The sequence below is a fragment of the Heloderma suspectum genome, chromosome 13, assembly GCF_057233095.1.
Source record: "Heloderma suspectum isolate Gila_16-S chromosome 13, 16-S_ref, whole genome shotgun sequence".
In the NCBI taxonomy this organism is placed as follows: domain Eukaryota; kingdom Metazoa; phylum Chordata; class Lepidosauria; order Squamata; family Helodermatidae; genus Heloderma; species Heloderma suspectum.
Genome location: NC_139470.1, coordinates 7,317,288 through 7,332,733, shown reverse-complemented (window position 1 = coordinate 7,332,733; position 15,446 = coordinate 7,317,288). Strand labels below are relative to the sequence as shown.

The window sequence follows — 15,446 nt, the reverse complement described above, 5'->3', positions numbered from 1 at the left end:
TGAGCATCTCCCCTCTGAGAGAGGGTTACAACCTGGGATTGTTTAGCTTGGAAAAAAGGAGGGTAAGGGGAGACATGATAGAGGTGTACAAAATTATGCCTGGTGTGGAAAATATGGACAGGGAGACATTTTTCTTCCTCTCAAAATACTAGAACCCAGTGGGGTCATTCTATGAAGCCAATTGGTGGGAGATTTAGGACAGATAAAAGGATGAACTTCTTCACACAGCGCAGAGTTAAACTATGGCATTTGCTACCACAGGATGTAGTGATGGCCACCAATTTGGATGGCTTTAAAAGGGGATTGGACAAATTCATGGAGAAGGATATCAATGGCTACTAGTCCTGATGGCTACGTGCTACCTCCAGAACCAGAGGCAGTGAGCCTATGTACACCATTTGCTGGGGAACATGGGTTGCACTCATGCCCTGATTGTGGGTTCCCATTGGCGCTGGTTGGCCGCTGCGTGAACAGAATGCTGGGCTGGATGGACCCTTGGTCTGATCCAGCATGGCTCTTCTTATGTCCCACTTGGCACTTCCCCCCATAGACTAAAGAATGAAAGTGCTTTTTAAACATGACCACAAGTTTGGGAACTCGTGAGCTTTCCCAGAAAATTGTGCTGTTCTACGTGTTCATGTTTTGGGGCTGCAAATGGGGCAAATCTGACATAAAAACAAACCCAAATGAAATTCTCATACATCTCTAATCTTGGATCCTCTTTTAAAATGGATAACAGTTTCTAACGGTTTTGTTTGATTGGCTGGCTGCTGTGTTGTCATCTTTTCTTTAATTTCCTGCTGGCTTCATTGTTGATTTTGCGTTTATCCACTGCTCTTGTCGTTTGCATTGTTGGTTCTGTTTTAGGATGTCTTATTGTTTCAATTTAAATTGATTTATTAACTGCCTTGAGGCACTTGTGAGAAGGGGGTAGTGATAGAAATCTCTAAATAAACAAGCAACTAAATAAATTCAAACTTGGGGTCATGGAGACAAGGGTTTAAAAATATATATATGAGTATTCTGCTGCGAAAAGTGACCTATCCGTTTCTGCAATAAGAGGGTAATACTAGCGGCCTACCTTATAGCACTGGTGTAAGGATAACAGGGAATGATTTTTTGAGTCCAAGCAGAAGGACCAGCAGAAGAGCTGTGGGAAAGCTGGACCATGTATAAGCCTTTGAAGTTGAAACCAGTGCTTTTATTGTGGTCAAATGCATCACTAATGGAAGCAAGATGTCCTGGCTTGGCTAAGGACTGGGTAGAGTCCCTAGTCATTGGTATCTACTGAGGGGGGATGGCCCCATTCATATGCACGCCTTGTAGTATTTGCCTCACCATTAAATATGTCTTGCTGGAGTGTCCATGACGCTCAAGTGTGCGGCAGGCCTTTCTCCATACCCACTTCCTTGCTCTCAGCTTAGCCTCAGTTCTGGGTGACGGTGTTGATCTACAAGTTTATTTAGGTTCCTGAGCTCTATTGGCTGGATCTTCTCCCCTATCCCTGCCCCATCAAAAGGACTGTGCATATTATTGGGAACAAGTCACTGATGAAAGAACTCTCATGTGTTTGCAGCAAGACTATACAATATGGGCTAGCTCCACTGTGTTTTCATGAGCAAAAAGCTGGAGGTAACGGCTCAAAGGGAGCTGTTAACCCAACAAACATCAAAAGAAGACTCAGAACCCTAGAGATGCATTGCCAGCCCTTCTTCCTCCTGGTCCTCAGCTGGGTCATTGCTTTAAGCCAGATATTCTTCCTCCAGAGTAGACCCCAGGTGAGGTATGTTAGGCTGAGAGTCAGTGACTGGCCCAAGGTCACTCAGTGAGGTCCATGCCCAGCTGGGGACTAGAACTCGGATCTCCCGAGTCCCGGTCCAGCACTAGCTACTACAGAACACTGCCTCTCAAAAGCATTGTTCTTCATTGCAACTCGGCTTTGGAAGATCTCATTTGCCAGGGCGTGTGCCCACCCGTGCCATCCAGTCACTGGCATGCTAACGTTGCGTACAAATGGGCCAGCCCATTAAATGTAGCACAGCACACATGGAACGCTTACAGTGGACTTCCCCTGTGGCTGCCTTCCTGCATTAAGCCAGGGCTCAGGTGCTGAGTATATTTTAGGTGTGCTATAATACTCAATGCTTCAGACTCTGTCTTCTTCTGCTCCGTTTTCCTTTCTTCACCTCCTCACCCCATCCAAAGCATTGGTCCATGCCAAAGTAGGGTTTTCACTGGGACGGTTTCAAACTGTCCCTTGGGGCTTTTATTTTGTTTGGTTGAAGGCCACCAGCTGGTTTTCCTTTTAAGCACAGGCTCAGTACTTGTCAATGAACTTTTAAAAAAGAATGTACATGTATTTACCCACAGTGTTGGAAAGACCTTGCACTATGCTACAGTGCATACGTATTTAATGATGCTATAAAACAGGGTTTCCTTGGTGTATGGCGTTCCCATTCCTTTTCAGCATAGAACCCCATGTATCAGCGGCTGTGGGAAGCTCCTTCCCCCCATATCCTCAGAACAATCCTGTGAGGTAGGCTAGGCTGAGAGAGAATGACTGAGACCTTCCTTCTGGGCCGACCAACCAAGCACTCCTACAGAGACTCTGAGCTTCCCATCGGGTCTGCTGCCACCTGCGTTCTTGAGAGCTGGAGGGGGGAAGGAGAATTGAGGCTGAATGTAGGACTTGGGATGGGGTCAGTGGAGTTACTAGGGGGCCCAGGCGAGGCATCTCTGCAGCTCTTCAGGGTGCCTTTGGTGTTCCAGAGGTTCCTCCTGATTCTCAGTTGGAGAGGAGTCATCTGTGGAGTCCCAGGTCTCTTCCTCCAAAAAGGTTCCTCCAGGGTTTGGGTCAGACAAGACCCTGACACCATCCCATCAGCTTCAGTTTACCTACTGCTCTCAGCCTAACCTACCTGCCAGGATTGTTGCGAGAGGGAAATGTGGGGAGGGATCCATGTATGTTCCTTGAATGAAGTGTTGGATTAAACAAACCTCTAATGAATACTTTGACATAATTAGGTTGATAGTTGCCCTCCCCAAACCAAGCTAGTAAATAGCTACTTACCTGATCACCTGTAGTGAGTAGGATTTGCCTCCAGGCAACGAGGCGGGGGAATTTTTTGAAAAATTGTCTCCCCCACACACACATTTCTAGGTCTCCAATGCCTAACAAGTATGAGTGAGCCAATGGACTATTAAGTGCAAAACAAAATGGAAAAGGGAGGAAAATTATCCTGAATTTAAAACATGTGAGGACTTCTGCTGTTGTTGTTGTTCTCTGAAATGGAGGAACTCACAAAAGCTCTTTAGAGACATAGCCAGATTCAAAGCAATCCAGACATGTATTTTGCTGCTTTTATTCAGGATGTTCTATCATTAAAAAATATTGTTTTGTGATCCAAGCTATTATGTTCGACAAAGGAATTTCTTCTGTGACATTCCAGAGACATCAGAGGTTGTCTCTGCCAGCACAATTTCTGTGCGTTAGCAAAAGGGTGGGTGGGTGAATGACTCAAATGAACATCGCATTTCCATGAGAGATACCCCCTACAGGTGCTTGAAATTGAAGGGAAATTACAAAAGCATTGTTTATCCTAATATGGGGGCACAAGGGATCTGCAATGGAGTGGTATAATGGGCTGTTAAGGTGGTTATTGTACTATTGTTTAATGTATGTGAGGAATGCAGATCAGTCGGTAAACATCTCTTTGGATACTTCTCTCCTCTGTATGGTAAACTCATTAATGTGCTTTGATGTTACGCGTGTTCCCCCCCCCCCTTTGTGTTTCTCATGAGTGGTAGTTACTGTTCATGGGGTGTTGTGTGTTTTTCTTGGCCCTGACCTAAATCTGAAGAAAGCTCTGTTTGGCCAGAAGGACGGACATCCGTCCCTATATCCAGCTATTACTTACTTTCTCTCTCAATGGAAATTCATGAAGAATTAGTGCCTGAATTTGCTTGCTTTCCAGGTGTGTTCCCCCCCACCCCCATCCCATCCCCTATCTCCTTTTGCATTATGTCTGTTAGGTTGGAAATGTGCAACAGGGTGTGGGGGCAACAGCCAATAATTTTTACAAGAGGGTCACCTTAAGGAAGGTATGGAGGATGGCAGGCCACAAATGGACCGCTGGCTACTCCCATTGCCACAGCTAGGGATGTATGAGAAATTCATTCACTCTGTTTTTGATCAGGCTTTACCCGGTTCACCCCTTCTGTATCGAACACAGAACTGGACACAATCTGCCATTGAAGTCCATACATTTCTGAGCTTGAAATATGGTTTGCGGACACCCCCCCAATGTATTTGACAGCATGCGTACATTTGAAAAATGCACATGAAAAAAGACATACTTTTGAAAAATGTGCATGAATACGCTTTAATAAATGGGAGAAAAATGTGTACGTTTCCAAGATGCACACAATTGATATGTACGTTTCAAAAAATATGTATGGAAATACACATGGATTTTCCTGTGAGAACAGAAAAACAAAGCTTGCAATCTGATACAGACTCAAATCGAAATGAGCTTCAAGAGGGAATTCGGCAAGCTTCGGTGAGCTTGAGTTTTGCTGATTCGCCCATCCTTAGCCACAACCACAGCTCTCTTCATTTATCTCTCCTGCTGTTGCTGTTGCATTGAGAACTGGGCAGGTGGGTGAGGAAACCTGGTGTTACTCAGGAATCTGTAATCTGGATTTGGCTCTGGGGCATCCAGTTGCCAACCACTACACTCTGGAAGAATGGCATCCTCCTCTGGCTTCAGCCTGCCCCGTATCTAGTGTGAGTTTAATATCATTGTCTGGATTTGCTTGATGCACTGGCTGCTGTATTTTGCATTTCCCCCCTTCTCTCCCCTTTACTTCCCCAGTTCTCTTTCACCCAACTGGCAAGAGTAGCGCTAGAGATAACGTATGTTTTTAATTAATAGCTTTGGCTTGGAGTGGGAGGGCGTGGGATTTGGCTCTAGCCTCCTGTTGAGAGAGTACATTCTGTGCCTCTGTGAAATGGCCCCTAGCCCTCTGTTCTGCACAACATAGGTGCTTTTTCCAGCTGGGCTTAAATTGCTATTCAAGATCACAAAAGTGTTCCCCCTCCCTTCTTTGTATGGAAGTGGCTCTAAACCCCTTAGTTATTTCTCCATGCATGCATCAGACTTCCAAAGGAAGCTCCCCTTGTCAGCCTAACCTTCTGTGAGATCAGACAGCAGATCTGAATGCGATGACGAAAGCGCTAATGAGGATTGCATGGCTGGGGGTGGGTGGGTTGGGCAAATGTTCCCCCTCTGTCCTGAAAGAGGGAGTAAAAGGAGGGTGCTGAGTCAATGGCTGATTTCTGGGAGTTGCTTTTTGGTGGGGTCACTGCTCAATGTAGAAAGCCCATTCATTTGTTTATGATGCAGTGATCTCAAGCCAGGCTCCTTGTATTTAAACCAGAGAGCTTCTTACTGCCTGCCACTTGCAGGGGCCGGTGCTCCACATCCTTATTTCTTTTTGCTCTGAGGCCTGAGACAACACAGTCCTCTGAAGCTCAGGATCAAGGTATTACCCCTTGGGGCTCCAGTTTAAGCCCCAAAGCTTCCGATGGGACCTTCAGCCAAGGCCAAACTTCTCTCTTGCCAGTGCAGATGACCCAATTCCCCTTGCTAATTGCAAGGAAGATTTTCAGTGGATGCATGTCCTTTGGATGGTGACTTATTCTGGACTGTCTGGTAGAACAGGGATGGAAAACCACTCGCCCATGGGCCAGGAGCACCCACATCCAGCTGTGGGGTTAGGCCCTCACTCTTATTTTGCTGTGATCTTTGATCACTGATCAGAAATAAGAGGGTATTTAAAGGCAATCAATCTTTACATGTTGTTGTTGTTCAGTTGTTAAGTCGTGTCCGACTCTTCGTGACCCCATGTACCATAGCACGCCAGGCCGTCCTGTCCTTCGCTCTCTCCCGGAGTGTGCTCAAAATCTCAAATTCATATTCATTGCATCGGTGATGCTATCTAGCCATCTCATCCTCTGTCGTCCCCTTCTCCTTTTACCTTCAATCTTTCCCAGCATCAGGGTCTTTTTCAGGGAGTTTTCTCTTCACATTAGGTGGCCAAAATATTTGAGCTTCAGCATCTGTCCTTCCAATGAGCACTCAGGGTTGATTTCCTTTAGGATTGACTGATTTGACCTCCTTGCAGTCCAGGGGACTCGTAAGAGTCTTCTCCAGCACCACAGTTTGAAAGCATCAATTCTTCAGCGCTCAGCCTTCCTTATAGTCCAGCTCTCACAGCCATACGTTGCTACTGGGAAAACCATAGCTTTGATTATACGAATCTTTGTCGGCAAGGTGATGTCTCTGCTTCTTCCTATGCTGTCTAGGTTTGCCATAGCTTTCCTCCCAAGGAGCAAGCGTCTTTTAATTTCATGGCTACAGTCACCGTCTGCGGTGATCTTGGAGCCCAAGAAAATAAAACCTATCACTGCTTCCATTTTTTCCCCTTCTATATGCCAGGAAGTGATGGGGCCAGATGCCATGATCTTAGTTTTGTTAATGTTGAGTTTCAAACCAGCTTTTGCACTCTCCACTTCCACCCTCAACAAGAGGCTCTTTAGATCCTCTTCTCTTTCTGCCATTAGGGTGGTATCGTCTGCATATCTGAGGTTGTGGATAATTCTCCCGGCAATCTTAATTCCGACCTGTGATTCATCCAACCTGGCATTTCTCATGATGTACTCTGCATATAAATTAAATAAGCAGGGGGACAATATACAGCCTTGTCGTACTCCTTTCCCAATTTTGAACCAATCAGTTGTTCCATGTCCGGTTCTTACTGTTGCTTCTCTTTGGATACTTCTCTCCTCTGTATGGTAAACTCATTAATGTGCTTTGTCCCTCGTACAGATTTCTCAGGAGACAGCTAAGGTAGTCTGGTACTCCCATCTCTTTAAGAATTTGCCACAGTTTGTTGTGATCCACACAATCAAAGGCTTTAGTGTAGTCAATGAAGCAGAAATAGACGTTTTTCTGGAATGCTCTTGCTTTCTTCATGATCCAGCGAATGTTGGCGATTCGATCTCTAGTTCCTCTGCCTCTTTGAAACCCAGTTTGTACTTCTGGTAGTTCTTGGTTCACATGCTGCTGAAGCCTAGCTTGTAGGATTTTGAGCATAACCTTGCTGGCATGTGAAATGAGCACAATTGTGCGGCAGTTCGAACACTCTTTGGCGTTGCCCTTCTTTGGAATTGGAATGTAAACTGACCTTTTCCAGTCTTGTGGCCACTGTTGAGTGTTCCAAATTTGCTGGCATATTGAGTGCAGCACTTTAACAGCATCGTCTTTTAGGATTTGAAATAGCTCAGCTGGAATACTGTCATCTCCGCTAGCTTTGTTGTTACTAATGCTTCCTAAGGCCCACTTGACTTCACTGTCTAGGATGTCCGGCTCAAGTTCAGTGACCGCACTATCATGGCTATCAGGGACATTCAGATCTTTCCTGTATAGTTCTTCTGTGTATTCTTGCCACCTCTTCTTAATCTCATCTGCTTCTGTTAGGTCCCTGCCTTCTTTGTCCATTATCATGCCCGTCTTTGCACAAAACGTTCCCTTGAGATCTCCGATTTTCTTGAAGAGATCTCTAGTCTTTCCCATTCTATTGTTTTCCTCGATTTCTTTGCATTGTTCATTTAAGAAGGCCTTCTTGTCTCTCCTTGGTGTTCTCTGGAACTCTGCATTCAGTTGGGTATATCTTCCCCTTTCTCCCTTTCTCCCTTGCTTCCCTTCTTTCCTCAGCTACTTGTAAAGCCTCCTCAGACAGCCACTTTCCTTTCTGGCATTTCTTTTTCTTTGGGATGGATTGAGTTGCTGCCTCCTGAACAATGTTACGGACCTCCATCCATAGTTCCTTAGGCACTCTGTCTATCAGGTCTAATCCCTTAAATCTATTCGTCACCTCCACTGTATATTCATAAGGGATATGATATAGGTCATACCTGAATGGTTTAGTGGTTTTCCCTACGTTCTTCAATTGAAGCCGAAATTTTGCAAGAAGAAGCTCATGATCTGAGCCACAGTCAGCTCCAGGTCTTGTTTTGACTGACTGTATAGAGCTTCTCCATCTTTGACTGCAAAGGACATAATCAATCTGATTTCGATATTGACCATCTGGTGATGTCCATGTGTAGAGTTGCCTCTTGTGCTGTTGGAAAAGAGTGTTTGCCATGATCAGCGTGTTCTCTTGGCAAAACTCTATTAGCCTTTGTCCTGCTTCCTTTTGTACACCAAGGCCATGCTTGCCTGTTATCCCGGTGATTTCTTGACTTCCTACTTTAGTATTCCGATCCCCTATGATGAAGAGGACATCTTTTTTTGGTGTTAGTTCTAGAAGCTGTTGTAGGTCTTCATAGAACCGATCAACCTCAGCTTCTTTGGCCTCAGTGGTTGGGGCGTAGACTTGAATTACTGTGATGTTGAATGGTTTGCCTTGGATTCGTACTGAGATCATTCTATCGTTTTTGAGATTGTACCCCACTACTGCTTTTCTCACCCTTTTGTTGATTATGAATGCTACTCCATTTCTTCTAAGGGATTCTTGCCCACAGTAGTAGATATGATGGTCACCTGAATTAAATTTGCCCATGCTTGTCCATTTTAGTTCGCTGATTCCCAAGATGTCGATGTTCAGTCTTGCCATCTCATGTTTGACCACCTCCAGCTTACCTTGATTCATTGATCTGACATTCCAGGTTCCTAAACAATATTGTTCTTGACAGCATCGGATTTTCTTTTCACCACCAGACACATCCACAGCTGAGTGTCCTTTCGGCTTTGGCCCAGCCGCTTCACTCTTTCTGGCACTACTTGGAAATTCCCTCTGCTCTTCCCCAGTAGTATATTGGACACCTTCTGACCTGAGGGGCTCATCTTCCGGCATCATATCTTTTAGCCTTGTGATACGTTCCATGGGGTTTTCTTGGCAAGAATACTGGAGTGGGTTGCCATTTCCTTCTCCACTGGACCACATTTTGTCAGAACTCTCCGCCATGACCTGTCCGTCTTGGGTGGCCCTGCACGGCATAGCTTATGGCTTCACTGAGTTACGCAAGCCCCTTCGCCACAACAAGGCAGTGATCCATGAAGGGGAATCTATACATATCCTGCAGATAATCAAGCTGTTGCAAAGATTATGAGGTGTGCATTTTGCAGGCAGGAATGCTGTTGTACGGAAGTCAGATACACCTTTTTAGACAGGAGACTTGCTGGCTTCTGAATAGACATGCAGAGGTTTGAAGTTTGGGATGCTATTTGAAAGTGCTGCTCGGAGATTCAGCCCTACTTACTTCTGGGGAGCCATGCAGGAGCCTTGTCCTACCTACTTCTGAGTGGGTTTACAGTGGTAATAATCACATTTGACCCTAGCCACTGTGCCTTTGGTCCCACCCACAGATGGGATGTGGTCCCCAAGATGTTTCCCATTTTTCAGTTTGGCCCTTAGGCTGAAAAAAGTTTCCGCACCCCCATGGTAAAAAAATGGGGGCAATTTTGCTACTAAGACTGGCTCTGTCAGTTCCACAGCAGTAGCCTCTGACAAGTGTAACCGTTTTTGATTTCTTGACTGACACACATGCACAGACAGTGGCTGAAAGCTGGCATGCGACTTCACTCTTTCTGATATCTGTTTTTGGTCAGGGTGTGTGTGTGCTTTTATCAGTGAAGGCTGATTTTGGAGGCCAGAATGGAGCTTCCTCTTCCTTAAATTGCGTGTGCATGCACACGCTCCATTTTTGGTTGAAACTTGTTGTTTCCCCTTCTCTGGCGGAGATCAGGAGAAAGTAAAAAGAAAACAGAGTCTTGTTCGTGGTGGGCACGGCTTGCCCCATGGCTGTTTTGCAGGGTTTGGAAAATGTATATAGAAAAAGTTAAAAGTCTCTTGCCTGAAAAACAGGAGCACGTTGTGCGTTTCCTAGAAGGTGGGCAGTAACTGAGCAGTGGCAGCTTTCCCACTTCCCTCCAGGCAGCACTGGGCAATTTATGCTTTGTATAATTAAGAGTTAATGCAGGAACTAAGCTTAATGCCTCTTTAAACAGCTGGCAGTCAAAAGGGGCGCATGGAAACATTTGTTACTTTTAATAGAAAGACTGACAAAGCGAAGCGTGCAACCATCTCCAAGCAAAACAGCTTTAAGTGTCCATAAAAACCAGCAGGTTGTAAAGATTTGCTTTGTTTGTGCATATATTGGGTTGTGGGGGGAGGCGGGCGTCACCACTTCGGTATAGGAAAGAAGAGAAAATTTTGGACACTTTGCATTTTTGCATCTTTTTCTTTGTGCAATAACACCATTAAGGTTGAAAAGTGCAACCTAAATAATCAAGGAGTGTTTTTCTTAGGAAGAAAAGCTAAAGCAGCTTTCCCCAACCCAGCACCCTCCAGATGTTTTGAACTACAACTCCCAGCATTCCTGACCATTGACCATGCTGGCTTGGGCTGATGGGAGCTGAAGTCCAAAACATTTGGAGGGCAGCAGGTTTGGGAAGGCTGGGCTGAAACATTTAGCTTCTCTTTTGTTTTCAGTTTAGAGGAAAAGACAACTGAGAGTGCAACCCTGTACATGTCTATTCAGAAGTACGCTTTCTCCAGATAGTTTGGATGTAAGCTTTCTCCAGATGGTTTGGATGACAACATCTGTCATCCTTGCTTGCAGGGGCCAATGGGACCCACAGTCCAGAATATCTGGAGGGCACCAGGTTGGGGAGGGTGGGTGTGATAGAGGTTTAGAAAATTACGCATAATGTGGAGGAAGGGAAGCTTTTTTCGCCTTCTCTCTTTCTCTCACCCAATTAAGTTGATTGGCAGTAGATTCAGGACACTCAAAGGAGGAAATACTTCTTTTCAGAGCATATATTTAATTTGCAGAGTTTTGCTGCCATGAGATGTGATGACTCCTATGGGTTTAAAAGGGGACTAGAGACATTGATGCTGCAAGAGGAGGAGAGGGCTATCAAAACAATACTAGTCAAGATGATGAACTCGAATTTCCAGGTTCATTATCGATATGCCACTGCATACCAGCTGCCTGGGGACAAAAGCTGATTTGCTACTTCCTTCCTGTCCTCCTTTGGGGCTTCCCAGAGGCATGTGGCTGGCTGGTCCTGGAAACAGCATGCTGGACTAGATGGAATTTGCAGTGGTCCAGCAGGGTTCTTCTTGTGAGTTTTCCACCGCCTGTTTGTGTAATACCATGGTGTAGAAAAAGAAACCTAGGACAGGAGAAAATACTTTGTAAATGGCAGAGTGGCTAAAAGAGTGGTAATGGCAGCTGGAAATGCACATTTTGGTGTATGTGTGGCTTAACATCTTGCAGGTTTAAATTAATTTGGCTGCTGGAACATCCAAGTCAGACCATGACTGCATCTAGCTAAGTATTATCTATGTGGGCACTGCTGGCTGGGAATGGTGGGAGTTGTAGTCTCAGCACCTCTGGAGGGCAGCAGTTTGGGGAAGGCGGGTTTATGCTGATTGGCAGCTGCTTTTCAGGGTTTGAGACGGGTCTTTCTACAGCCCTACCTGGAGATGCCGGGACTTTAACTTGGGACCTTCTGTGTGCAAATGATGTGTTCCACCGCTGAGCTACGGCTCCTTCTCCACAGCGGTTTTGACTGAGCTCTAACTCTTTTTCCCTTGTTTACCTTGCAGTCACAGCATGAAAGAGCCAGCATGTGCATAATGAGGAGGAACTCTAGGATTCTTTAGTGCTTCACATCGCAAGATTCTGGGGATATATAGATATAAATATATAAAAGGAAAAACAAGACCCCTCCTGGCTTCTTCTGCAATGTCTGGATCTACTCAACCTGTGGCGCAGACCTGGCGAGGAACTGAACCCCGTTACCCGCCGCACGCCATGTCCTACCCAGTGGCAATAAGTCAACCACATGTGGTAAGTTGGGTTTTTTTGTTCTCTTTTTCTTCTGTTCCTGTCTATTTTATCAATATGGTTAACTTTGTCATACTCGGGAGGTCTAAAGTCTGGACATAGTTGAGCTTCTGATGTGCAATTAGGGAAATCAGTGGCTTTGGGAAGAAAAATATGCCATCCACAAACTTATTTGCTTCAATCCAGCTAAAGCTAGTTTGGACTAAGGCTGAGATGAAAGTTCTCTGATGAGAATATTTGGCTTGAAACTTGGGGGTGGAATGAAAGCTGCCCCTGAAATTGGTTCCAGTTAGTCTTTTCCACTGTTGCTCCTGGCGATTGTGTTCCTCCTGCTGCTGCATGCCCTCCCCTGGATGGCTGATGGACACCATTTTTTTCACCCACAAGGTCCATGGGATGGGAATGATGCTACGTTATCATGCAGCGTCATTCCCACAGGGCTTCTGGGAAATCAAAGTTATGGCTGTCAGTTATCTAGAAGAAGACTGCCATTGCTGTCATTGCCACTTACAAGGCCCATGTTTTCAGCCCCACTTCCACCGTCCCTTTTGCCAATGCCACAGCAGTGGCTAAAATTACCTTTCCCCTGGTTCCACCACCTCTAAATGGGGTGGGTAGTGGAATTGGGAGAGCCATGTTGGATCATCTCCTATGACCCATTGAAAGCATTGGGATTGAAATTGGACTCGATCAAATGTGTTCCATTGGTTTCAGTAGAACCTCGTTCATAAGAACATTAAGAAGAGCCCCACTGGATCAGACCAAAAGCCTTTCTAGTCCAGCATCCTTTTTCCTCCAGTCGCCAACCAGATACCCAGTACCCCTCTCCTGCTGTTGACTGACTGACTGACTGAATAGTTTATTGCGACCGCTGGCCAAAGCTGATAACTCTGATGCTGCAATTTTTATAGAGGAGCCCAGAGAGCAGTTGATTCTCCCTTTACTAAGGATCTACCCAGAAGACCTACTGAAACTCTGGTGTCTTTCTCTTTCAGGGATGAGTCATAATATTGAGAGTGTAGTTAAATTCGTTTTATCCTCAATTCATACTAGGGAGAAATCCCTTTCAGTGCTTTGTTTTTATTTGTGTTCTTATTATGTATTAACTAGGGATGTATAGAGATGCAAAATTTCTGGACATTTTGAGCTCATGGAGGTGGTGGTGGGTTTTTTTTCATTTTGGGTATGAGGGAAATGGAATTTTGGGATAAATGGAAAAATAAACAATATTTATTTTAGCACTCGTTACAGATCTAAAGTCATTTTGTTGCTTTAAGATGGCCTTCCCCAACCTGGTACCCTGTAGATATTTTGGACTTCAGCTCCTATCAGCCTCAGGCAGCATGGCCAATGGTCAGGAATGCTAGGCACTGTAGCTCAAAACATCTGGAGGCCACCAGGTTGGGGAGGGCTGCTTTAGGAACATAAAGCAGCCTTTCTTTTCATAAAGTTATTTTATGTCTAACTTAGTTTGCTCATAAAATTATCATATTTTTAAACAATTAGAAGTAAACTCAGTAAATTTGTAATTATTGTCTGTATAGATTAGAACTACATTAAATTACTGCTACAGCATCAGAAACACAAGAGTCCATAGAACAAAACCCAAACTGTCAAGAATGCACATTTACTGTCAAGAATGCACAATAGTGACTCTACTCACATGTTGGGAAACTGAGTATAAATGTCTATCAGTAAAATATCCTTTAGGTCAATAATTTTAATAAGGCATGAAAGAAATAACTATGCTGGGAATCTTACAGAGAGGATTAAAAAAACATTTTTCCCCATGGCTTCATTATTTCCAGACATTTTACATCTCTAGTCTTTCTATAAGTGTTCTTATTACATAGTTTTTAGAAATAATTTTGGGGGAGTAAAGGCTGGGTAATAATATATAAGTACTTTGTCTTAAATTCTAAAAGAAAATATTTCATAATCCAAAGCTGTTCAATTTTTTCAATTTTTTGGAAAAAAACAAAAGCGTTCCTCAGAAAATTGGGAAAATCCGTTTTTTCCCTGAATTTTTCTGTTTTTTTTCCAGGCCTTCACATCTCTAGGGATGTATGACAATTTTGTTTCAGTTTGCAAATCACTCAGAAATGCCCCATTTGCAGTCCCGAATGTAAATAGGAGCGCATTTTCTCTGAAAATGATTGCAAATTCCTGAACTTGCCTTCACATTCAGAAAATGTGTACTTGAAAAATGCACAACTTGAGCAATTTTGGAAATTTGTGCAAATATATGATTTGTTTGTGCAATTTTCATGTTTGATAGCTGTTCGTTTTATGAAATCTTCCTATTTATGCAAAACAAATAGCGATCGCAGATGCAAGTGGAAATCTAGGAGAAACAAGCAGCGAGTGGCTGTCCGGAGAATCCTTGCGAGCTTGAACATCACCCACTCTCCCATCCCTAGTGTTAAGTTTTTGTGTTATCTTTTATCAGTTTTCTTGTATTAGCTTCTTTTGGTCTGTGACCACGGTAAACTTTTCCTTCATTCCCAGCAACTGGCATTTGGAGGCATACTACCCCTGGTCTGGAAAGTTGCATATAGCCGTCTGCATATAGTAGCCATTGATAGTCTTATCCTCCGTGAATATGCCCAATCCCCTTTTAAAGCCAGCTGTGTTGGTATCCAGATTGGGATTGTTTTGTTAGGAATGAATATGTAGGTTAATATCAAGAACCAATTTTCCACCTGTGTTGGAGATTACACTTGAGGTGGGCAACTTCTGGCCTTCCGCATGTTGTGGCCTTCAACTCCCATTAGCCCTAGCCAGCATAGGCAGTGGTGAGGGATGATGGAGGTTCTAGGCCAAAACATCTGGAGGGCCCGAACTTGCCCAACCCTGCATTACAGGGAAGTCAAGTCCTAAGTCTTCTTCCCAACCCCTCTGGGCAATGGCATTTGGATTGGCAGTGGCTGTGGCAGTGGGCTAAACTCAAGTTGCATGTACTTGTGTGTTTTAAAAATTAAATGCATCACATTTCTTCACCAGTGGAACAGAAATTCTTTAAAAGGAGAAGCTGGGTTCTATCACCTGTATAAAATAGGCTGGTTGAATAGATTTTAGTTTATTTCTGCCTCTGAGATTGTAATAGTCATTGTCCATACTCTTTGAAGCATGCCTTCTCAACCATGAGGTCTAGAAGCTTGGGGGTGTTCTTAGAAAGCTGAATTCTACACTCAGTACCAACTTCAGTGGCTTTCTTGCTGTTCTGTGGGACTCCTGGCATACTCTTGGCTCTAGTCACCTCTGTAGTCCCCAGTCACCATTCTAGTCAGTGCTTCTCAACGGTTTTTTGGGGGGTGGGGGTGTTGTTATCGCAATAACGGCTGGCACCGTTACTTTGCCCCTGTCTGCCTTATCCTAAGCAAACATAGTGATTTGTGTTTCTCGTGTGTGCTCACAGTTGAATAAAGAACACTGAGGAAAAAGAGAGTTGGGTGAGGACGGGAAACGTGGTTAACCGCCTGTGCTGAATTAGAGAACTTAGCCTCTTCTCCCCCCCTTTTTTTTA

At 44.4% G+C, this 15,446-nt stretch overlaps 1 protein-coding gene across 21 annotated transcripts in view; it reads left to right on the top strand.

Annotated features, from left to right (window-relative positions):
* Positions 1 to 15,446, top strand: part of NCOR2 (nuclear receptor corepressor 2) — a 414,582-nt gene that overhangs the window by 129,548 nt on the left and 269,588 nt on the right. For all 21 annotated transcript variants that reach the window (XM_084819282.1, XM_084819284.1, XM_084819296.1 and 18 more), the window contains one exon: positions 11,680 to 11,923. In XM_084819282.1, coding sequence (XP_084675408.1) covers positions 11,819 to 11,923 — 105 coding nt within the window. In that variant the 5' untranslated portion in view covers positions 11,680 to 11,818. The remainder of the gene's footprint in view (positions 1 to 11,679; positions 11,924 to 15,446) is intronic.